This window comes from Pteropus vampyrus, unplaced genomic scaffold (genome assembly GCF_000151845.1).
Source record: "Pteropus vampyrus isolate Shadow unplaced genomic scaffold, Pvam_2.0 Scaffold83, whole genome shotgun sequence".
NCBI classification, from domain to species: domain Eukaryota; kingdom Metazoa; phylum Chordata; class Mammalia; order Chiroptera; family Pteropodidae; genus Pteropus; species Pteropus vampyrus.
The window spans coordinates 7,262,659-7,287,172 of NW_011888864.1; the positions used below are offsets into that span (position 1 = coordinate 7,262,659).

Below are 24,514 nucleotides of genomic sequence, written 5' to 3' on the forward strand. Positions count from 1 at the left end.
TGCCGACAGTCACTCCCACCTTCCCTGAGAACAGAAAGGAGTAGAACAGGTGGTAGGCATCGATCCCACAGACTGCTGGGGAGGTTGTAGTGAGGATTTCTCATACTCACTAGGATTGTGGGATCATGGCAAGTGATCCTCTGCAGGCTGGAAAATGTCTGAGTCCTGCAGTAACCTGCACGGTGTTTCAGACTTTCCATTTCCCGGCTGTAGAATGAATATGCAGATTTATTAGGTTCTAACTTAATTGCCTGGAATTATGATAGGTTCATAGCGCACAGTGACAAGAGCAGAAAAGTTATCCTAGACTGAGTACAGTAGAGTTTTAGCCCTCCACCTCCGGCCCCTGTTCTGCTTTGCTGGCCTGTGTGGTCTTGCTTCATTTTTTTTCAGTTTCTGTCATCTTTGATGGGGATTGGTACCAGATGCTGAGAAAGCCTCATTAACTAGAATTCCTCTAAGACCTTTCTACTCTTTTCATTTATAACACATGATCAAGAACTTCATCTACCTGACTGACCAGGCGAGCCTGCAAGTATATGCTGGGCGGGCAGGACAGGGTCAGGCAGCTAGACTCCAGGTTCCCCCACATGGCACCCCTTGATTCCTGCCAACAGTGAATCTAACCAAGCCTCTAGGTTTGATGAACTCTTTGGGTATTTGATAGGAAATATAGGAGCTAGAAAAATGTATTAAATGACACCAGGAAGAAACCAGACAAACCCAGACTTTGGGGCCTAGTTCTTCCTCAAGTCAGTGACACTGGGGAGATTCGGGAGTGGACTGTTTCAGGTTAAAAGAGCCTAAAGGCCATCTAACAGTCAGTTGTAGCACATGCGCCTTGTTTGGATCCTGATTAAAATTAACTATGGAAAGACTTTGAATAGTGAAGAAATTTAATTATTACATGATACTAAGACTAATGTTCTCTGCTTTTTATGTTTGAACATCAAGTTCTGAGTGCTATGTAAGGCACTTTGCACAACCACACTGTTATTGTTCCCATTTTCCAGATGAGGGAACTAGGCTCACAGGTTAGGTATTTTACCCAACATCACAAGACCAGGCTGGCCATTCTTGACATCAGAACATTAGTTCTAAGCATTGCTTGATGGGGCAACTCACAGACACACCTCCACTGCCCATATCTGCCCTCTCTGCTCACCTCTGATTACCTATCCCTATAGACTGTCTCAGGGACTTCAATTAAATTGAATGTGTCATTCCTCCAGCAGTAAGTGGAGGAAGAATCGTAAAAGCCGTCTTTAGCAGAGAGGTAGAAGATATTTTGTATATTAAATTTTCTCCTATGTGTTGTCTATTTTGAAATTAAAACTAAAAGCTTATTTTTTCATTTTTAGTTAAATAATTATCTTTTCAAAACCTTAGAGGTACACTGCGGTGTATTTTTTTTTTTTTTTTTAAAGCGTATTTATTTGCATTAACTCCCGCTTGGCGTGTCTCTAAAGATGCTTTGTTGTTGCAGGCAGACATCTGGTCTCTGGGCATAACAGCTATAGAGCTTGCAAAAGGTGAACCACCTCATTCTGAGCTGCACCCCATGAAGGTTTTGTTCCTCATTCCAAAGAACAACCCCCCGACACTGGAAGGAAACTACAGCAAGCCCCTCAAGGAGTTTGTTGAGGCCTGTTTGAATAAGGAGCCGAGCTTTGTGAGTTTATGAGATTGGAAAGGGCGGGCATTTCCTTGTGCGTGGACTGACTTGTTCTAGATACATCTTACTGAAATTTCTTTAATCACTATTGTCAGCTGTCTTCACAATTTCATTTTTTTCTCTTTGTAAATGAATATGATGGATTTCTTTGCATTGCAAATAGGTTTTTATTGTTATTTAACAATTAAAAATTATTTTTTTTCAGTGTTTCTAGCATCTCATACTCATTGAGCTTGAGGACTATTCTTAATATATGTGGAATCATACGTTTTTAATATTTATAGTGGAAGATCAGGGCTGTAAACTATTAAGCTGTTTTTAGTAATTGCAAAGTCTAGCCTGAAAAGTAATGGCTAAATGTGTCTTTACAGTAAATATTTTCAGTTTATTCTTCACATGTGTTAGGAAAGAAAAAGCAAATCAAACATAAACCAACCACCCACCCACTTTGCTCCCCACTTCCCTTCTTTCTTTTATGTTTCGTTGATCGTAGCAGAGCCATGTATCAGTGACAACTACATAGCTTTAGCCTATTTCTCTTTCTGAATTAGGACATTTCTTTGAAAGTTATCTGTGTATTTTGGTGTTGTGTATAGCACCCTATGTCTTTGTTTTGTTTGTGAATTTTACAGCAGGGTTAGCTAGCTGATGGCCAAACTGAACCCCTCCTTTTTATGAACTCTTATCTAAAAATGGGCGATTAATATTATAAGAGCACTGTGGTTTTCTAATATGATGCCAGTTTGGATAAAGAAATTAAATGGAGGAGTGCAACATTTTCTAAGAAGCTCTAGGGGATGCAGAGTATGTGAGGCAGGCCTCAGGCGGTGTGGGGCTGCTGTTCTGCATGGCCACGATGCTCTGCTCTTTATATCATGGTGTTAATTCCTAGTCGCAAAGCACCAGCACCAGCACCCAAGAAGATACACTCACACACATGCACTCCTTCTCGTTAAAAACGTATTTCTAGTATTGGCTTACTTGCCCAGTGTACACATGTACACATCTCCATTCCTACCTTGACTGCAAACACACTGAAGAGGATGAGAAGCTGAGAGTATGAGCACTTCTGAGATACTTGGAGTTTCATAATCATGTGGACAGACTGAGAAATACCAGAGGTGGCCTAGGTTTTTCAAAAGCTCAAATTTGAGACACATGTCTAGCTCTTGTTAATAGAGCTTTAGTAATTTGGAGTAAGTGGGGAACTTAGTCTTACTCGTGTTATTTGTGTGTTCCTGTTGTTTACTCTAAATGGGCTTTACTCGGCTTCCTTGGGAAGCATGTTCCCTGTAATTGGGTTTGCAACCTCAAGAGCAAAACAGTTGGCCAAGTTTAAAGCATTCTGTCTGGCTGTAGCCATGCTAAGCCCAGGGCCTGGATGAAGTACTCACCCTGATCCCAAGGAAAGAGGCAGAACTGGAAAAACCAGCATTTCTAAATTTGGAGAGCTGTATGACTAAACTTGGGTACACTTTTAGCATCCAAGAAAAGGATATCTCCTGGCTCCTTTCTAGTTTCCTCTAGGTGGATCCAAATTAAGATTTTTAAAATGATTTTTTTGGGTGGAACCAAAATTTAATATAGGAAGTTAACAAGGTAATACAGAACATGTGTTTTCTCACTTGCCAGCATTTGTATTAAAATGATTTATAAAAACTAGGAGGTATATTCTAGCTCTCTTGAATGATCTCCGAAATTCTCTGGAGTATTTTCTGTGTAAATGCGTTTATCTGGGGGGAGTTCTCTTGCTTTCGTTGGATGGTTACGTGCAAAACGTTAAGGATCCCATTAGATACTAAACGCCATGTCCTCTTTGTACAGAGTCCCACCCACAGGTGCTAAATGACTATTCTTTGAGTAAGTCTTAGGGGAAAAAAATATTTGAAGTACAACTTTATCTTTTCATATTAGTGTAGTTGTTTGAATTTTGAGTCACTAAGTCTGACTTTCGGGGTAGAATCACGTAGAATGTAGGGACTTCATCTCATGCTTTTCTGTTTTCTTTGTTGGTGGATTTCCAGAGGCCCACTGCTAAGGAGTTACTGAAGCACAAGTTTATAATACGCAATGCAAAGAAAACATCCTACTTGACTGAGCTCATTGACAGGTACAAGAGGTGGAAGGCTGAACAGAGCCACGAAGACTCCAGTTCTGATGATTCTGACACGTAAGTCTGCTCCGCCTGAGCTGTATAGAGTGTGCGTGAACCAGGAGGGCTTCACATGAGCTGAGCAGCGTGTCCATGAGCCCCTGCGCTGTGCTTGAGGTGCATAGTATGCGGGATGTGGCCTGTTTGTTCTACTCTTCTCTTTAGGATGGGCTTTGAGTTTCTTTTCTTCCCTCCCCTCGCCTTTCTGCCTTTCCTTTTCTTTTCCATTTTCTTTTTTAGATAATCCAGGTCGATGGTGTTCCTTGAGTTAGTGTGGAACCATCTGGGAGTCTTTTAGCCTCTTTTTATTGCCAGTCAAGTTTTTCTGAGTAAAGTCTGTGAGATAAAACTGCATAAACTGAACTTGACCCAGTTTCTTTTTTTTTTTTTCATTATACTTCCTACTCTTAAAATTAAACTGATCAAATGAAACTGCTTTAAATGTATTTTAAAGAAGATATAAATTTGTGTTTATGATTCTGTGTTCTGTTCTGGTAGAGCTTGGCATTATTATAAAAGCTCTATACTAGGAAGTTTTTGGTAAATAAACCAAAAACTCCCATCAAGTTAAGCATCTAGGAATTTTGTTAGCTAAAGAGCTGAATTAGGTATGGATGCCATTTCAGTACATGGGATCAGGAAAGCTGATGGCTCTGACGTGAAAGAAGAAGCCAGGTCTGTTGATTCTGAATTTCTGGGGATGAGACCCAAGTGTATTTTCAGGGTCCCCTTGTAAAGCCAAGAGTGAGAACCACTGGCTGGGGATTTGTCGAGGTCAAGACTTGGAGAAATTAGAGTAGTAGCAATGAGAGTGAAAAGATGAACAATGAATACAGATGTGGCCATGGATTTGGATAAAGGAGGTACAGACAGTTCACACTTGAGCAGTGTGATGGGTTTTGTTGAGATGACAATATTGGAGAAGAAGCTGTTTTGGGGAGGCCAGGATACAGGAGGCTGAGTTTGGTATGAGACATGTTTGAGTTGCTGACAGATGTCCAAGAGGATGTGTCCAGTATAGAGTGACATCAAGGTTTGGAGTTCAGAAGAGATGTCTAGGCAAATGATACAGATTTAGAGTCACCACTTTGTATATGAGAATGAATGGTGCCACTAAGAGCATATCTTCAGAATTTGAAGGGCCTGAAGCCTACAACCAAATCCTAGGAAATGCCAGCATAAAGGATGAATGTGAGAATGATGTGGGTCAGAGGAAATTCAGATGTCGTGCAGCCCCAGGAATTTGGAGTCTAGAAGAGGAGGGAGTGATCAGTAGGATCTTTGCTGCTGAGAGTTTGAGCAAGATGAGTACTGACCAGAAACGCCCTTGTCTAATAGTATGCAGATGATTGGTGGCCTTAGTCATAGCAGTTGCAGACGGGTAAGTTTTAGAGTGAGTGGAAGGTAAGGAATGAAGGCAGTGAGTGTAGGTAATACATCCAAGAAATGTGGAGACACTGGCTGTAGCTAGCAGGGAGGTTGTGTGAGTGAGCAAAAGGATGTATGTTGAAAGTGGATGGGAAGGAGTCTAAGGGGAGAAAAATCCAAGAGGGGCTGTCAGTGGAGTAGAGGATTGTTCCACAGAAGAAGAGATGCTGCTTTCCATTTGAGGAGATGGGAGAGATGGATGTGGATGCAGTTGGCATTGTGGGAAGTTGTGGTAACCACATTCTGATGGTCTTTCTTCTCTGTGAAGTAGAAGACAGGACTGTCTTCTCAAAGTCCAAGGGGGACTGGAGGCGGATGTGATTGGTTGGAAGTGGGGAAAATTGGAAGTAGGTGTGGCGTGAGACAGAAGGCATACATGCATGCATGGGTAGATAGATGGGCAGTGTTCAGTGCTCAGTTGGAGTTGGAGAACGTAGATTGAGAGGCCACCAGTAGGTCTCCTCCGTGAAGTCTCCTGCAGAGACAGCACACTCACTCACAGAGTTCTCCTGGATTTATGTATTAAGAGAAACAGACACGGACAGCCAAGCATCTGGAGGCAGCGACGCTGGGGACTGGATCTTCACAATCCGAGAGAAAGATCCAAAGAGTCTTGAGAATGGAGCTCTTCAGCCTTCGGATTTAGAAAGAAATAAGGTACGATTATCCTAGAGTAACACTTGTCATCGGTCAAAAGCATTTTTTTAGTTACTTTTTGTGAAGCCTGCCTGCTGCATTAGTGGGCTAAGTGGTCTCTAATGGCAGCCTGTTCTGGAATTTTGCTGCTGTTGAATCAACAGAGCAAGAGATTTTGTTCTGTCTGATTACTCAGTGTCAGACCTACAGTGCTAATTTCTGCTCTGTGTAGGCATGTTGTCCTGCTGTGGAGTCAGCGTTTCCTGACACTTGGACATACAGTGGGATTCGTTGGTTATGGAGAGGGGGATGAGGTTTCACATATGAAATGACTTTCTAGCTCTCTTGATAGGACTATGCCTGTTTTGCATACAGGGTTATTCATATAAGGTACTAGAATTTTGAGATTAAGTTTTATTTAAAGAACTTAGAAACAGATGCATTGATTTTGGTCTTTATATAAAACTTTATTTTGATTAATTAATAGATGCCTTATTTTAAGTTTACAAAAAGCTGTATTATTAGGATAAATAATACAGCTTTTAAAGCACAGCGGTGTAGTTTCTCAGGCAGTGTGGACCAGTAGTTGTCCCTTGTTGATCCCGTAAGTCCTGCTTTGATAAGCAGAGTGGGAGTCATTATGTGTTCAGATAGAGGTTGCAAAAGTAAGAAATAGTCCACTGTTCTACAACAGCCACTTGGAGTAGGCAGCTCTGATCTGATTTCCATTTCCAGGGTTTCTTTTCTTTCCTTTTTTTTAGGCGAGGCAACCCTCGGTTGACCTTATAGATTATAAGGACCTTATCAGCTTACAATCTCTTATTTTTTATTTTTTATGCCTACAGTACCTGGTCTTCGTAGGTGGTCTCCCATCCAAGTACTAACCAGGCCCGACCCTGCTTAGCTTCCAAGATCAGACGGGATCAGGCTTGTTCAGAGTGGCATGGCCGTAGACCCAGGGTTTCATTAGTAAAGTCCTCCTACATAGATAGCACAGTGGTGCAGTTCAGCGCTGCCTGCATCCACACAGAATGCCACTTCATGGGCCTCTAGTACCTTTCAGTGTGGAATCCAGACGCTGTGGTTTCGCCATTTTATAGTCTAATGAAGGATAGTAATATAGTCCTGTTCAGATTTTATAGTAAATTGAACATTGCAGACTTTATGCTTGGATAGCACATGTCTGAAGTTTATTGAATTATTGTGAATATGAATATTAAATATTTCTAATTACCTTTTTTTTTTTTCTTTTCCTAAGATGAAAGATATCCCAAAGAGGCCTTTCTCTCAGTGTTTATCTACAATTATTTCTCCTCTGTTTGCAGAGGTAAGATGCCCAATTGACTTTTGGGGGGAGGTGAGAGAGGAAGAATAGGACAGCAGGACACTCCTTCTGTGACAACGTTGGGAAATTAGAACAAGCAGAAGAGTGTGCTTTGTACTCCTATAAAGCCAGCTGGAATCCAGCCCCTCTTGGTTAAGAGTAACTGTGTTGCTGCCTTGAGTGTACAGATGGGACATCAGCAACTCAGCCCAAGTCCATACATTACCAGAGTGATTTTTAACTTCACTTGTACTGCTTTCTACAATATTGATTTGGGTGCAGCTTGATCTCTCTGCCTCAGACAAATTTATGGCAATGTAAATAGTGGATTTCTATTTTAAAGGGGACATTGGATTCCCTGGAGTCCTCGTGCTCCCCACTGAGCCCTCAGAGTAACCTTACTTCTTATTCAGTACCCAGTGCAGTCACCTTACCTAGCAGGGCCATCTGTCTTTTAGGCGAGCGGCCCATTTCAGTCCCTTGTTCTGTGTTTGACTGTATCCTGTGCCATCTCTGGGAACGCCCCGCCCCCTAGTAGATATCTGTATGCATAATTGCTTTTTGAGATGTTTTAAGAATAGATTTTGTGAGAATGAAGATTATTTTTCATCTGGTTAGTAGCTGATTTGAACAAAAGTGGGAAATATTCCTTTCTCTCATTTTTTTATGCCCCTTCCTGGCTCAGGTGACCTTTAAGGTAATTCAGATGAGTTGTACCAGTCAGTGCCTTTTGTTTGTGTGGTGATTCAGTGCTCCCCAGGGAGGCTATACCAAGAGACCTCAGACTTGAGGTGGGTGGTCTAAGGTGGGAAGGAAGTGCCACACACAGTCTCATTCCCACGCTCCACTTGGCCTGAGCCTCAGTCACACGGTGCCTTCACCTTGGCAGGGTCCAGGGTGCTCCAAGCCAGCCTCTGTCCTGTTCCCTCTTCTGGCCCCTCCTCCAGGCTCCTTCCCTTGCCCAGCCCAGCATCTGCCTTCACAAGCTTGCCTAAGGGCCCTCCCTCCCAGCCTGGGAGACTGGGGCCCAACTAAAGGGCTGTGGCCAGAGCCTGAGGTACAGGGTTGGAACCACTAAACACACTGGTTTTAGATTGAAAACTAAATGGCACAGGGCAGGTAGAGGCCCCTTCTGTGTCTCTTTCTGGCTGCAGCCTTGGCTGATTCTTCTGGGTACACCTGCGCTCTTCCTGGGATGTCCATAAGACCCCATTTTGCTCATTTGTCTGTCTGGGGGATTAGTCAGATTTCTAGATGCTCCCTTGCTTTCCTGCAGTCTTTCCATTGCTACTTGACTAGAATCAATCAGACAGTTAGGGAAAATGGCATAGATTTTCTCATTTGTCTGAAGCTGTTTACTTTTTATTGAGCACATGAAGAAACTTCTAAATCATTCAGAATTAATGAATTAATCCTAAATGTAATAATGTTTTCATTTTTTTCCAGCTAACCTAAACTCACAGGCATCTTATGTTTTTATTATTAATATTTGATAACCTGATACTCAAAGTGTTCAGTGTGCATTGTTTTATATAATACTCATAAAACTCAGTAGCAGTCATTCTCTCTACATCTGCAGATGAGGACATTCCTTGACATCACTCAGTGTGTGCCCAGGTAGCTCACTCAGGCTGGGTGGATAGAGCCCATCCAGCAGCATTGGAGCAAAGGAACTACCTTGTGGGGTCCCAGGGCGGTGTGGGCAGTGGAAGAAGGAAGCTGTAGGACATGGCAGGGACACAGAGTGGTATGTTGCAGGTCACTCAGGACTTGTAAGGACTACTATTTAGTTGTTAAATGATTGGGAGTCCTATACAGACACAGTGACTGTCTCTAGAGTGGCTGTGATTCAGTCTATGAAGAAAACATAGGAACAACTGCTCTGGGAAGTGCTGAGCAGACATCCTCAGCCCCGCTAGCCCCTCCCACCCCAAGCCTTTCCAGTTCTTTTGTATGTGCCTTGAGCAGGGAGAAGCCATTGTTTTTATGAGACTGATGCTGGAAATGACAGCATGTGTTCATGACAGCTTGAAAAGTCAAAGCTGCTTTGCAAACTATTTCTTAAAGATAAAATTGAGGAGGGGGACTTCTGACGAGGAGGTAGTGTCTGTTTTCTCTGCAGCTGTCAGCTGGATCCTGTTCCAAGAGGCTGTCAGTCCTCTCAGCTGCATCTTGACTTGAGCGACTCCCCTTTTGCATGTTTTGGTTGCATCCCAGAAAGAGACTGAGTTGATCTTAAAGTGAGCGAGGTGCCTTGCAGACACTGTCATAGTTTCATGTGGGAGTAGAGGTACCAAGAGGGACATTGCAGGTTCCCAAAATTTAGAACAACAATTTATTTACATGAAATAGAATATTTTGATGAGACAGAACCAAAAGGCAGTTTGTTGGTATCTAAGAACCAACCATTAACATCAGTAAGCTTTAGATTATATTGTAGCTTCAGTATAGAAACTAACGTTGAATAATATTGTAAAATTAAGGTTGAAACAGAAAAACAGGGGAGGCCGACTGCCACGATCAGATTTTGAAAAGGTGCACAGAAAGCTAGTTGTCTTTCTTCACTCCAATGAAGGGAGGGACTTAAGTCTGACTAACGCTCTTGTTATATACAGCGTTCTCAGCATTCAGAAAGCTGTTCGTTGAAAGGAATGGGAAGTGATCAAGTGGCTGAGCTGAAGCCAGGACTCGTGGCTGGAGCAGTTATGGTCCACACGTTGTTACTTTTTAAAATAGATGCCCATGTGTATCACGCTCTTCACGTTTGTCTGTTTTAAGTTGAAGGAGAAGAGCCAGGCGTGCGGAGGAAACATGGGGTCCATAGAAGAACTGCGAGGGGCCATCTACCTGGCAGAAGAGGCGTGCCCCGGGATCTCGGATACCATGGTGGCACAGCTTGTACAGCGGCTCCAGAGGTAACTGCTGCCAGTATTCCCTCTGCCAAGGTTGCTGCCTCCAGAAGGGAGAGCCCATGGAAACACACCGTGTTTGCCCTGTGGCTTTCTTAGGTTGGCTGTAGGACACCTACAGATGGTCTGCGAGCTATCCTCCATTTGTTAGTTTGGCACTTTGTTCCAAGTTTGTTCCTGTTACCTTCTTGTTTTGAATTGTAGAAATCAGTATGAATGAATGATAGGAATCGGAAACAACTGGGAAGGACTGCGAACTTTGTGCAGTTGTAGCTCTTGCTACATAAAAACAGAATGTCTTTAAGATATCTGTTTGCTCTTAATGTTGCAGCCTAGTTATCAGCCAGAGAAGTACAGTGTTTAGCCAGATGTTTGTAACTCCATTTTGTTTTATGCTGCGAAGTCGAGTGACCAAAACTCCAAAAGCTGGGGCTTGGTGAGTTCAGTGAGAACGGACATGGGCATGTTCTTTTCCTTGGGTGTCTGTGCCAGTTCTTGACTCTGCCTCTTGCCTTGTTGTGACAGCAGTGCATCCTGCAGAGTGCTCCCTGTCCACCCCCTCACCCCAGTGGCCCTGGTGCTGCACGTACTCTAGGGTGAGGAGTAAGTGGGGGTGACAATTTGGACCTTGCAACCCAGTCTCTCGAACTCATTTTAGGAGTCTCCTTGTGGAGGTCACTCTCACTGCCACCCAAGCATAAGTACAGTCGTTTGGGGGTGCTAAGAGAGTGGAGGTGTGCCGTGCTGCAGCCATGTGGCTCGATCTCTCCTTCACACACCAAACCTCAACACTCCTGAAGCACGAGGCATGTCATTCATCGCTTTGAAATTCACCTTCCGGGTGACCTGTCCAGGCTACCACGCCCTTATCAAGGGGTGGCAGAGGCTTGATGAGAGTTAGGAGTATTTCGGGTCTGAGGTGTCAACTTGACATCACAGGAAGAAGTTTGGTATGTGAGGTCACTTTTGCCACTTCTTAGAAGTGATTAAAGGGGCTGCCCAATGTCTTGTGAAGACTCCCTTTAAAATGGGATCTCAAGAGAAAATCTCAGTTCTGACCCTTCAGGTTTATTCTCCTGAACCCTCAGCTTCCTTCATAAAAGACATCCCAACTTTCTGACTTGCTCTAAGTAAAGTTTAGGCCAGAGAATAAAGTCGGTTTACTTGGTTGCCTTTAGTTTAGAGGCAATAGTCAGAATTATTATCCACCTCTCTTCTCAGTGAATTGCAGGAGTAAAGGAAAACGATAAAAAAAGTCAAGACACCACACCCTTATCTAGACATAGTCATTGTTACCATGTTTGTTTGTATCTACCCATTATGTATATGCAGTTAATTTCTGACATAGCTTTGTTATTCATTGAATGTTTTATAGTAGTATCATTCCTATAACGGTCCCTTTTTCTGATTTCTCAAAGAAACTTGCTATCACTTCACACTTCATTTTAGTGACATTTATTTCTCATTTAAAAACTTTAAATCTCAAACAAGTGAAACTAAACCAAAATCTTACCTTTAACATGTAATCGATATAAACAGTGATCACTAAGGTATTTCACATTTGTTTTAGTACTAAGTCTTTGCAACTGTGTGTGTTTCTACTTCACAGCACACCTCAGTGTGAACTTGCCACATTTCAGGTGCTTGGTGGTCATATGTAATGTAAATATAACTATCCGCTGTCTACACTGTTTGAAGTTTTACTTCCCAGCGATGTGCTAGACATACTGAGTCAGTATTCTTTCTTTCTTCTCATCTCTAGACAATTCTTTCTCAGTTTTCTTTCCTTTTTGACATGTGAACCCACTCTCTATTCCTCAGCTATCAGATGACACTACTCTTGGGGTTCTTATTTGGTTCCCACAGGCCTTGGCTGGTGCCATCCATTGACACCTTTCGGGCTCTCCAAGTTCTATGTGTCCCCTACCCAGATGCCGCCAGATGCCAGTTCGCCATTACTGCTTATGTTTCATATCCATTTTACTCCCAAATGCATTACTTCAGTGGGTCACTTCAAAAAATGAGAACTGACTTTTGTCTGAATCATGTCAAAAGCTTCCTCTCTATTTTAGTTGAATTAATATGTAGATCTTTTTGTGTGGCATCAACTCTTCCCATGACCTAGGCATTTATGTTCTTGGAAAGTGAGTCTTAGGATCTGTGGCTAATGCATGCTTTTTGGGAGGATCTTATGTTACTATTTATTCTCTGAGAAAGTGCTGAGTATTTTAAATGCCTTAACAGAGAAGCTCTTAGGATGGAATGTTTGCAGTAAGTTTCATTAAACACATCCTCTGTCATCTCCTGGGAATGGGTCACTTTTGAGGTGGCTAAGAGAATCTTGGCCATGAGAGGACTCCCTCTACTGCTAACTTTTTTTGTGTTCCAAAGCAAGACAATATTGTGGAATCACTGGAAGACAGAAGGAAGTATATTCAATCTCACCACCCTAGCCCATTACCATTATCGTTACCATTTTTGATGCATTGCCTTCCATTGTTATATGTAAGCCATGAACTTATCTAATTTTTTTCATTTCTGGAAATTGTGTAAAACTGTGTATAAGATTATACACATAAATTTTTTAGTTTTATGAATTCTTTAATTCATGGATAGTCGCTTGACTTAATTTTTTAGGACTTGGGATTGTCTATAAAAACTAAGATTTTGTTTGAATTTTTGCAAATTTTTTAATTTGGAGAAGTGACATTTACTAATGTTTCTCTTTTTGTTTTTTTTTTTCCCTAGATATTCTCTAAGTGGTGGAGGAACTTCATCGCACTGAAATTCCTTTGGCATTTGGGGTTTTGTTTTTCCTTTTTTCTTCTTCATTCTTCTCCTTTAAAAAAAGTCAACGAGGGCCTTTGCTGATTCCGCTGAAGAGATGTGCCATCGAGGGTCTGTACCCCCAGCCGAGGTTTCCTGTCTAGGGCCACATGGCCCTTCTTGCCGGCCTTGGCTAGATAAGTCTCCAGATGGGGTGGGGAGGGTCAACTCATTCAAGCGATCATTTTATTTTATTATTCTTGTTTTTAATTGTAACCATAGTGCACATATCAAGGAAAGTGTCTTTAAAAACAAACCCTGAAATGTATATTTGGGATTATGATAAGGCAACCGAAGAAACGAAACCTCAGGTATCCTGCTTTAAGTTGTAACTCCCTCCCCGGGAGACGGAGATTGCTCTGGTGGATCAGTGTACAGATTTGTATATAGTGTCATTTTTACGGAAACCCTTTTGGCGTGCATAAGGAATCACTGTGTACAAATTGGCCAAGTGCTTCTGTAGATAATGTCAGTGGAGTAAATATTCGACAGGCCATATAACTTGAGTCTATTGCCTTGCCTTTATTACATGTAAATTTTGAATTATGTGACCAGTGATTTGGGTTTTTTTTTTGTATTTGCAGGGTTTGCCATTAATAATAATTGATGCCCCTCTTATGGAATACTCCTATTTGTACCTCAAATGCAAATTTTCCTCTTGTTGCCCTACAACCCTTTTGGTACATTTAGGAGTTCCTTTTTCATTGATGGTACTATTTCTTAGTGTTTTAAATTGGAACATAACTTGCCTCATAAGCTTTAAATTATTATTTTAAGTTTCTCCCCAATGAAGTGCTCTCATCTAACGTCCGTTTGGAATCGTGCCACTGCCAGCCCTACGCCAGCCGTACCATTCTTTCCAGTATGATTTTCATTGCGCCTTGTAGTGAAATTTGCATATCATCTTTCCCACCGAAAAATGTCTGAATGCCTACACGAATAAATTTTATAACACTCACATTGCATACTCTCCTTGAAACGACTCTTGAGAGGGCAGGACACCTGCCGCGTGTTTGTGTGTGCCTGTGGTTGTGCGTGTGGGTGAGACATTTTAGAACGTTATAGGAAGAAGTGCCCACATTCAAAATGCTGAATGTTTAGGTCAGTTCCCTATGCAACTTTTAAAAATTGGTCATTAAGAAGATATGGTTGAATATTATGGCTGATTTATAAAATTGCTCTCTCTCCAGGAACCTCAAATAAGGGTTGTTTTGCTCTCTTAAAGGAGCCTGTGTTTGCCGACTTGTCAAGGCAGATGTCTGTATTTTCCTTGGCAGAGTCTTGCTTGCCAAGGCGGGAAATAAATCTCTGGGTCTCTGGTTTGGGAAATAAGAGTCCTTGTATAGCAATTCTTGACTGTCTGAAATAAGTATGCGTGGTACTTGTGTAGTTGTTGATATGAATTATTGTCATCTCTTGTCGGAGTATCAGTTCTTGAGGGGGAAGACAAGGATTTTTGGAAGCAAGAAAGTTACTGAGTAAACTTCAGGATGGAAGGTCACATATGTGCCGGCCCGGTGGCCTGGAGGTTACAGGTAGAGGACAGAGGCCTGAGTCAGAGACATATGAGTGGGTGGTTATTTTTAGTTTGTTAATTGAGTCTACTTTTAAATTCGAAAATTAAATTGTGATTTTTTAATTAGAAGTAGATTTGGGTTGAATTAATTTCTATTAAGGATACATTTTGGTTAGGGGAAATAGAATTGAATAGCTAATTCTTATTGTGCGTGTTATTCTGCAGCAAGAATGTTAACTTGAAAAATAAATTTTGAAAGTATTTTGTGTTTCTGAGAGTATTCTGTATAAGGGAACTGTTGATTTTCCCTGTGTGAGACATAAGCCAAAGATCAGTTTTGTTCATTGCAGGAGAATCACTCAAAGAATGAGCAGTGTTCCCCTAAAGTGCTTGTCTGATTTTAAGACAGATAACATGGACAGCAGCTTTCCGGTTCAGAGTTCTTAAAATTTGCAAGTAGACACTGACATCAAGACTGAAGCTAAAGCCAATCTCAGATACAAGTAATGGGTTATGCTCATAGATAGACTGGATTCCAGTTAAGCATATTGGTGCAAATGGTCAGGTATTCTGCAATCACTAGACTATAATATACAACAGCGTCTCCTGGATAAAGCAGCAAATTATTCTTTTAGAGTTTATTGGAATTATCTTCTGTTGATTAAGCTTCCTGGGGAAGATGTGGTTGGACTGTATTTTAAAAGTGGATTACATCCATATACAGTTTCTTCTGATTTGTGACTTTCTGTGAACACACAAACCCAGCTGATGTTTTTAAGGAAGCTAGCATATTTGTGTATCCACTTCAAGCCCTGTATTAAAAGACAGACCACATACCAGAGCTACGATGGGACCTGCTTCCGACAATACAAACTGCTGTTGATCTTTAGCCAGCCCAGCATTCAAGATGGATTCACTAACACTCGGAAGTCTCTCAGTGCCAAACCCCAGCAGTTAACAGCTTACCACCGAGAGACTGCAGACAGTGGTGGTGCACCTAGTGTGGGGAACGGCTTCACACAGCATGGTTACCAGCTTTTGGAAATAGGCAGTGGGCTGGCTGTGTCTGGCTGGTCATGCCTTTTTGAAGCTGTCTTGTGTGTGTGGCCCAGATGGCTGCACTTAGCAAGATGGCCACCAGTGTGGTCTGGGGTGTCTTGGTCCGCTAACAAGTCAGTCTCGTGATTGTCTTGATGTTACCAAGTGCCACATACCTTCCGATTCTGACAGTTTTGTTCTCGAGTTGGTCTTGTGAAGTGTCTAATTCTTCATGTAGCATTTTGTACCTTTTATTTGGCAAAACATATGGTCTGTTTATAAGCATTTTTATATTTCCTTCTTTAAAAATATGCTTCTGTATTTCTGCTATAAAATATGGCAATAAATGGGGAGTGCTGCAAGGCGTGTTAAGCACAGGTACTGTGTCACACAAGGGTCAATAAAGTTCACAGAAAACAATTATTTTTGTAATTTTGTGTCTTGTGTGGAGAAGGAATAGACCGAATGTTTTCCCCCAGATTTTGTGTTGAAATCCTGTGTGCAACGTGATGTATTAGGAGGAAGCAATTATGTCGTGAATGTGCAGCCCTTGTGATGGGGTTAGTGCCCTTAAATTCCACAGAGATCCTTCGCCCTTTCCACCACACCATGAGGACACATCCAGGCTGGCTGTGAACCAGGAAGAAATTCCTCACCAGATACTGCATCTGCCAGCACCTTGATCTTGGACTTCCCAGACTTCTGAACGGTAAGAAAGTTGTTGTGTCTGTAAGCCACCCAGTTTATGGTATTTTTGTTACAGTATCCTGAATGGGCTAAGAAGGTAGCTCTGACACTTCCTGACAGCTTGGGAGCAGTCTGAATTGCACGTGAGTTGGACTTTTCCTTTGAAGTCACAGGGGAGCATAGATGCTACTCATAGATCTCAACTGGAAGTGTCCAGCAGATGGTTTAGAATCATTCAGAAATACCGAAATATACAACCTCATCCCCAAGCCTTGTAGAATTTACTGTCTTCTGGAGGGAGAATTTTCCTGATAATGCCTCTGCCATCTTCGTGACTGGGGTAAAATACACCTGAGTGTCACCTTCCCAGGATGTTGGTCTTGCCCCTGGGATGTGGGAGAAGCTTGTCCCCAGGCCCCTTTCACAAAGGAAGTGGCAGGTAGCCCTTCCCTCTCTACTTCACCCTCCTCCCTTGGGTTTTAGTCCTTTCATAGTCACTGATGATTAGTCTCAGACTATAAAATACCAAGTTTTTCAAAACATGTTTGTCTTCATGAGTGGTTGCATCTCTTGTTTTTCTTTCACACCCACCCTGCAGTGACCAGCCAACTCTGCCCCTCGTCTGCTGAGGCACCAACCCACCGGAATTAGATGAAAATAAAGACAAGAGACAAGGTGGGTTGTTTTGCCTTAAAACTTCAATATGCTGGATTGTGGCGTGAGGTATTTTTATTCCCTTTAGTTAGTACTTAAAACCGTCTGGTACATATTGTAAGGCAAATGATTAACACATCTCAAGCTACTTGTCCATTTGTACATTGTCGTTCCCACATAAGTCAGTCACTCCACAGAGTCGGGGTTGCTTAGTCCCGTGTTGCTCAGGGAAGGGCCTTTCCCAGCTGTGGTGCAGGGCAGTGGAAGAGAACTGTTGGATTGGTCGTCCTCTCTGGACTGCATCAGAAAGGGCTTAAGAACACTAGGGAGTAGCAGCCACCCAGTCTCCGTAGAGAATAGGCAAACGGATTTTGATGAGTGGGCCCCAGCAGTTACTGGAAACCACGTTCCCTGTGTGGTCCAGCTGTCAAGGGTGTGCAATGTTATACTGTTGATACCCCATACTTGGGGGAAGGGAAGAGTATAAGAAAAAGGTTTTTTGAAGACAGGCACAATATATATACTACTATTGAATGCACAGTCCCAAACCACAGTTGCAGTAGGGTATAGATAGGTATGATAATGGGCGCGGGGACTATGCACCATTATTTATAGTGCTTCTGCATCCACTGGAAGCTCACGAAAACTCTCCATAATGCAACATATCACAAACGGCCCTGATCACTGACATACAGGTTTTCATGCTCGTGAAACAGACAGCAAAACACCACAGCTTAGTATCTTCCCATTGTATACACCACTCACAGTACAGCGATAGTCTAGATACCACACTGGATTTCTGCTTCTCTCAACAGAAAACAACCCGCTACAGTTTGTAAATAATAATCACAAACAATTTGGTCATCTTGCGCCAAGAAGTAGGTCTGGTAGCCAGCGTTTTATTGGGGCACAAGACCCCAGAGTGGAACGTAGTGTGCTGCAAATTGCTTATTAATCAAAGGAGTAAACCTAACTTCCTTTTATTATAAAAGTAGAAAGATTGAAAAAAAAAACCCCAAAATCTGAAAATGATCTAATTTGCTTAAGACTGTGCCATGTGTATCACAAACACTGGAAAGTCCATTATTTAAAATGCAGCAGCCTATAAAAAGAAGGGTGCTTGCCCTGTCTTTTGGTTGAATGGATGTGTTTGTACTGCTTTTAAGGTGCAGTTATGGAGGAAAAATGGTCATTTGGCACTGTATTAAGACCGTGTTTTAATACTGGCACAAGCTAAAGAGCCCAGCAAGAGAATGACAGACAAAGTGCCACCAGCACTGGAGGTGGGAGCACTGTTCCATTCAGACGAGAGGTTAACAGCTGAAAAGACAAGGTTAAAAATGGTTCTGCGGCGACAGATGAGAGTTGCTGTAAAACCATGTTTTTGTTTTCCAGACAGGTTAATTTTACTAGGCTTCATTAATACAGGAGAAAAAGTAAAGGTCTTCCAGGAAAGTAGCCACTGCTGAAACAACAAATATGTCCTGCCATCAATACACATGAGAGTCTTTGTGACTCAGAATGTGGGCACGTGAAGCCGAGCTGGTGGCACTTCGGATCACCTCCATCCACCTAAAACAAGAAAGCGAAACAGTTGTCAAAGACCACTTTTTACAAATTTTGTAACAGTTTCATGATGCTGGGCAGTCATTACTTAGGAAACCACAGCATAAAGTAATATGGGCTTGGTTTGTAATCTGACATTTTAGCAGAAGAGTTTAAATGAACTCTTAGCACCCAATGTAAGTGTAAGGGTTCCTGAGGAACACAGTTTGAGAACCATTGACCTGGGTGTGCTCATTTTCTAGACTCAGAAGTGTCCCCGCCAGGTGATGCAGCAGCAGCACATTCCATTTAGAGCGGTTAGAGGTAAGGTTTAGAACTCTGCCTCCTCTTCCTTCTCACCAGCAGCGGTGGACAGCCTATCCTGCTTAGTAGGAGTTCCATTTTATACATTTGAGTATTTGTGGCATACTGATTAGGTTTTGGGCATGCTGGCATCGTCTGGAGACATTTTTGGTTGTCATAATGGTGGGGACAGGGTACAGCTGGCACCTAGTGGGTAAAGGTCAAGGATGCTGCTAAACATCTTCCAGTACACAGGAGAGACCTCACCTTCCCCCCTAACCAAAAATTATCTGGTCTAAAATGTCCACTGTGCTGAGGGTCTGCCAAGCTTCCTGCATTCGTGAAGCTTATAGATTGGCTTTAGACATTCTGTAATCACAGGCTTTTTCAGGATCTCGCCACTGCAAGGCTAAATTATCCTTGCTACAACAAACAGTGACAGTATCCCAATTTAGATGAATTTACCAGTCCAGGATCAAATTTGTGAGTTATTAGCCCCTTGGAGTATATACTGAAGCAGTATAGCTTACAGGCTGCTATTTTGGGATGTCATGGGGAGGTTTCAGCTCTGGCTTTAAACCGCTATGCTGTTTTCATTGAACTAATTTTATTAGGGTTTGTGCACAGATCACAAGTGGCCCATGGATTAGAAACCCTTGTGTGGGGGTTTCAGTGTCAGTGGGTAGTGAGGGAATAAGTTATGGTCCCGTCACAGCATGGCCAGGAGAGAAGTTTCTCCTTAAATGTGTGTGGGGGCGGGGGGGGGGTGACTTCGGTCTTGAGGACCCCCAAAGGTGGTGGTTTAAGGGTGCAACTGCTTGTGCAGCCTACTAGAGGGTGTACTTCCAGAGGCCCAAAATTTGCACTTAAAATTTCAGAAACAGACAAACCACTGGTCAAATGTGAGAGCCTGGATCTTCCCATTTGGCTTCTGTTTTTTGGCTAAGACTGTTGTCCCTGGGTCTCGTTAGGCAGTTTTCACTAATGAGGTAACTCTGAGAAGCAACAGGATTCTTTCCCTTCTTAATGTGGTCTTTTGACCAGAAACAGCCTTCTACAAATATTCCTGTAGCCCAATCAGGAATATTGGGACTTAAACAATGAATCTATAGACTGAAAAAACTCACATAAAACTCACATTAGAGATTTAAAAGTGCAACGTGCGTGGCATTAACTAAGGACTGAGGTGATTTCCCAGGAGAAACATGGTTCCACTTGCTTCTGTGAGAACACAAGTGGACTCTGGCAGAGGGACCTCAGAGTTACTCTAAGCAAATGTCAGGGTTAGAAGAGTGTCCCGGGCAGAGGGGGACATTTACCTTTCGAACGTGTATTCGCTTTCAGCCCTGAAGTAGTACACATGGGACTTGAAATGCAGCTTGAACACATAGTCTTTGTGGATGTCCTCAGACTCCGAGGGAATGGTGAGTGAATATCCAAGCAGAGGCAGGCTGGCGAGGGGGTGATTGTCCTGGCAGAGGTTAAGAGAGGTTAAGAGAAGGTGGCTTTGCAGAGGCAGCCACAGGTGTTGAGCTTGGCTGCAGCCTCTTACCCCAAAGCTGGTCTGGGTCAATGCACTGTGGTCCAGCTAGTGTATCCAGGCCATGAACCATCAATTAAGTTGTCATTCCCCCCACTCCCCGCCCCAAGAAGACAGATGGCCCTTTTCAAGGCTGAAGTAGTCCTTCAGCAAATGGATAATGCCGGCCTTCTTTCAGAGCGAAAGTCTCATAGACACACCCTTCTCCTGTAGGCCCCTTTCTCATACCTGGCTCGGTGGCTCAAGGGCAAAGTTCTTTGTCCTTGTGGAGGAAAACTGCTACATGGGCCCACACCCTAATACCTCGTCCCAAAGGTCACAGGGCCACTTGCCCTGTGTGAGACACGCACCTGATGTGATTTGTAGAAGAACAGGCAGAAGTTTGTGAATACCACCCACAGCTTCTGCCACCCATTGCTGTTTTTGAATTTCCTCAGCAGGTTCCCAGACAACTGATTCTGAAAGACAAGTAGGCCTGTAAGGAGCACAAATGGGGACACCCTCACCAGTGGTGTGCAGCCTGGTCTTGTGGAAAGGACAATAGAGCTTCACAGTCTGGTGAGAGCCTCGCTGGACAGGCCCAGCCTGTACTGGGCCCACAGGCAGGGGCTGCGGTTCCAAGAACAGGCTTCCCGCAACTGACTTAAGAAAATGGTGTTTCTCCCTGGTAGGTGGAGAACCCTTGGGTTCTCCTGGTTTGATTAATTTTTCTTGTCATCTATTATGAGTTGAATTATGTCCCTGTCCACCTCCCCCCCCCCCCCGCCCCGAATGTGCTAACCCCCAGGACCTCAGAATGTAGCCTTATTAGTTATTAGGGTCCATCACAGGTATAATTAAAAGAAGATAATACTGGAGTAAGTTAGGCCCTAACCCATTGCAACTGATCTCCTTATGAGAGAGGAGGGATACAGAAACACTCAGGGAAGAGTGCCATGCAACGACAGACTGGAGTGATGTATCTACCAGCTACAGAACACCATGGCCAGCAAACCACAGAAGCTGGAAGAGGCAAGGAAGGATCTTCCCATACAGCTTGGCCCTCTTACCCTCTTAACACCTTGATTTCCAGACTTAGAAGCTCCAGACAAATTTAAGCTGCCCAGTTGGTGCTTTGGAATGGCAGCCACAGGAAAGGATCCAACACCACTCAACTGTAAGCCGTCACAACCCGGCACCAGCAGCTCCAGGCTGCCATCTAGTGGCCCAGGCAGAACATTGGCTTTTGGGAGAGAAGTGACCTTTCCCCAGGAAATTGACACCTTAACTCCTGTGAACATTACTGTGAACTTCCAGGCAGCTGAGGTGGGATGCCAAGAGCAGAGGATGCATATCCTTGTTGACTCTCCAAAGCCCCTCAGTGTCACTGACTGTGAAGAAGACACTAACAAGGCCTGTCCACATCCCTGACAAGCTGGCAGCTCATGACCAGGGAGACTCATAGAGGAAAATGGATGGTTGCACAACTATGAATGTAACTTCTGCCATGGAATTGTCATTTTTATCACAATTTAAAAAGATATATAATAATGTACCTGAGTCTATTCTATTTCTTTGGTACTTTTCAATAAGCACTTTTAAGTACCCATATAAGTAAGGCCCCTATGCCAGGAGTTGAAAAGTTTAAATGTCTTTGCCCTCGACCGCTCAGAATCTGAAGGAAAGAGACATGAACAGTGAATCAGGCTGAGAGAACGTAGGAAGTAGCTCATCCACGTGGACTGGGCTACACTGGACAGAGAGGACCACCAGCTATTACCCTGTCTGGCTGCCACTCACCACTGGCAGAAAATAAGATGCTCTGTTCTAAGAAGGTGATGGCGCAGCCAGAGTTGGGGTTGTGATATTTCTATAACATCACACGTGGTTACACGAAGTCACACTGCCGGCAAGGAGAATAGCATATTCTCCTATACTGAGTCAAATTCCTCCAGATAGAGTCCGAAAGATCTTTAGCTTTAGATACAATTACTTTTTGAACAAGGGCCAGCCCCACAGTGTGGTATACACACCAGGCAGGTTGGTGAGAATACTCTTAAAAGCTTCCAGCTACCTTAAATCCTTTCTGGAACACACCAAGGTATAAACTCTGAATAAGTCCCCCTGGCATTGCCATTCTCAGAGCCTAGATACTTTTTAATAATGACACCTACTGGCCTTTCTTTGCTCCCCTTAGCTTCGCTCCGGTACATTTCAGTCTCCTGCTTAGAGTACCTGGCCCCCTAAGCTCTGTCCTTTCTGTCACTGTTCTCAAGAGGCTGAACCCTTTTGTCCATGCAGATGACCTTTAGGTCTGTCTCCAACCCAGACCATTTTCCATCTGCTTTAACAGGAGAGGTCAACATCCTTGGCCCAGAACAGCTGGTGTGTCATTTTTTGCTACCTTTTAGAGTAGCCGCCACTCCCAAACTGCTCTGTTCCTATTGAGGACCAGTATGTACCCCCTGACCCCCTTTCCCCACCAAAAAGATCAAAGCACTGGTACATGTTAAGGTGACCTTATTTGGAAATTGGGTCTTTGCAGATGTCATCAAGTTAAGATACAGTCATACTGAAGTAGGGCGGGTCCTAATCCCAATGAGTTGTCCTTAAAAGAGGACATTTTACCAGACATACAGGGAGACTGCCGAGTGAGGCGGAGGTGGAGATTACACCTCCTTGGCGTCTAACAAGCCAAGGAACACCAAGGATTGCTGGCAATCACCAGAAGCCTAGAGAGGTTTGGGAAAGACCCTCCGAAAGGAGCCGACCCTCCTAACACCTTGATCTTAGACTGCCAGCCTTCAGCACAATGAGAGGAAAAACTTTCATTAGCCGGTTTGTCATACAGCAGCCACAGAAAATAGTTCCCACCAGAGTCTTCCTCTCAGTGCTGTCCCTCCTGGTCCTCACCTGTATTCAGACTGTAAATAACACCCACCTTTCCCAGATCACCACCACCTAACTCCAGTCCAAACAACTTCGACCATTTCACCTCAGAACATCAGCAGGCGAGGCTTCACTCTGGCCATCCCAGCTTCACACTCCCCCACATCTAATGTGAACTCCCTGTGCTCGCTGGCTTGCACGCAACTTTCAGCTTATCTGCGCTGTCCCCAAACATCCCCGTTACTCATTTCTATAAGACACACGATCGAAGAGCTGAGGACCATGAGAAAGCCACAACGAGAGGGAAGGGGTTGCTTCCTGCCCCCCATCACGCGGCGGCCCTGGGAGACTGGGGCTGTCTGCCAGTGGGGGACGTGTCTGGGGCCCACCACAGACACCAGACTGAAGGCGTGTGCCTTGGGAGGGGGGATCTGGCAAGGGAGGGACATTTGCAGAGTGACAGAGTCAAGTCCATGCGCTTTTAACCTGCATCTTTCCCACCCTTGAAACTACATGCCCAGGGGCTTGCTTTCATGCTCTGTAGTTCTTGGCAAACTTTTCCTTCAGGGGCCACGTAGTAAATATTTTAGGCTTTTCAGGCCAAGGGGCAAAATGAGAGATTTATATTAACCATTCAAAAATGTAAAACCCTGATCTTCGTTCATGGCTGTAAACAACCAGGGGTGTCAGGATTTGGCCTGTGGGCCACATTTTGCTGACCTGGCTCTTAGACTCACCTGGCCATGTAGACAAATGGCTGCAGCTCTGCAGGCCTGTCACCCAAAAAGAGCTGGCCTTGAGGTGTCTGGGTCGCCTAAGACCTACCTGCCTGCTGCATTCTTGAATGACCTACATGCCTCCAGGAATTAAAAAGGTCTCAAGCCTCCCAAATTCCCATGCACTGACAGTCCTAACTGCACCCCACAAAGGTCAGTATAAAGTGAGGCAGAGAGAAATTCTTTCTCACGGTGTTGCACTTCCACCAGCTTCACTGGACCAGACTGGACAGATCAGATTTGGTTAGGTGTGTTTCTCTACCAGATAGTCACTGGTTCTTCCCTGCTCCCATCCCCTGAGAGAAATCTTTGGCTGGTAAACTTTGCAGGCCGACCCAGTGTAAAGGGAGGGAGGAGGCCGAGCACAGTGAGCCCATCAGGAGGGAAAAAGGTGTTCCTATGAGGAACAGGAGGGCACATCACTGCGGCTGACACAGAGGCCAGGGGGAGCCCCGCACCCAGGGCCTGTACCCGAGACACGTCCCCTTGAGGATGTTTTGGGAAGTAGGCATGAGTTTTAGAATACTAGCAACGAAACTCGAAATACTCCATGGAACGGTGAAGGTCACCTCCAGAAAACCTCAGTCCCTACAGACTATCCATCAAGAAATGCTTGGTACATTCCCATTACTATTGG

At 43.7% G+C, this 24,514-nt stretch overlaps 2 protein-coding genes and 1 pseudogene across 4 annotated transcripts in view; 1 reads left to right on the plus strand and 2 right to left on the minus strand.

The window, feature by feature from the left end:
* STK24 (serine/threonine kinase 24) overlaps positions 1-15,924 on the plus strand; it is a 106,784-nt gene extending 90,860 nt beyond the window's left edge. For both annotated transcript variants that reach the window (XM_011363220.2, XM_011363221.2), the window contains 6 exons: positions 1,487-1,672; positions 3,700-3,845; positions 5,783-5,912; positions 7,150-7,218; positions 9,994-10,130; positions 12,873-15,924. In XM_011363220.2, the coding sequence (XP_011361522.1) occupies positions 1,487-1,672; positions 3,700-3,845; positions 5,783-5,912; positions 7,150-7,218; positions 9,994-10,130; positions 12,873-12,909 (705 nt within the window). In that variant the 3' untranslated portion in view covers positions 12,910-15,924. The remainder of the gene's footprint in view (positions 1-1,486; positions 1,673-3,699; positions 3,846-5,782; positions 5,913-7,149; positions 7,219-9,993; positions 10,131-12,872) is intronic.
* Positions 6,728-6,846, minus strand: LOC111741935 (annotated as a pseudogene).
* A 947-nt stretch (positions 15,925-16,871) lies between the features above and the next one.
* The window catches only part of FARP1 (FERM, ARH/RhoGEF and pleckstrin domain protein 1), a 280,577-nt gene continuing 272,934 nt past the window's right edge, over positions 16,872-24,514 (minus strand). For both annotated transcript variants that reach the window (XM_011363222.2, XM_023532430.1), the window contains exons 25-27: positions 20,584-20,691; positions 20,013-20,164; positions 16,872-18,417 (exon numbers count right to left, since the gene is read on the minus strand). In XM_011363222.2, coding sequence (XP_011361524.1) covers positions 18,336-18,417; positions 20,013-20,164; positions 20,584-20,691 — 342 coding nt within the window. In that variant the 3' untranslated portion in view covers positions 16,872-18,335. The remainder of the gene's footprint in view (positions 18,418-20,012; positions 20,165-20,583; positions 20,692-24,514) is intronic.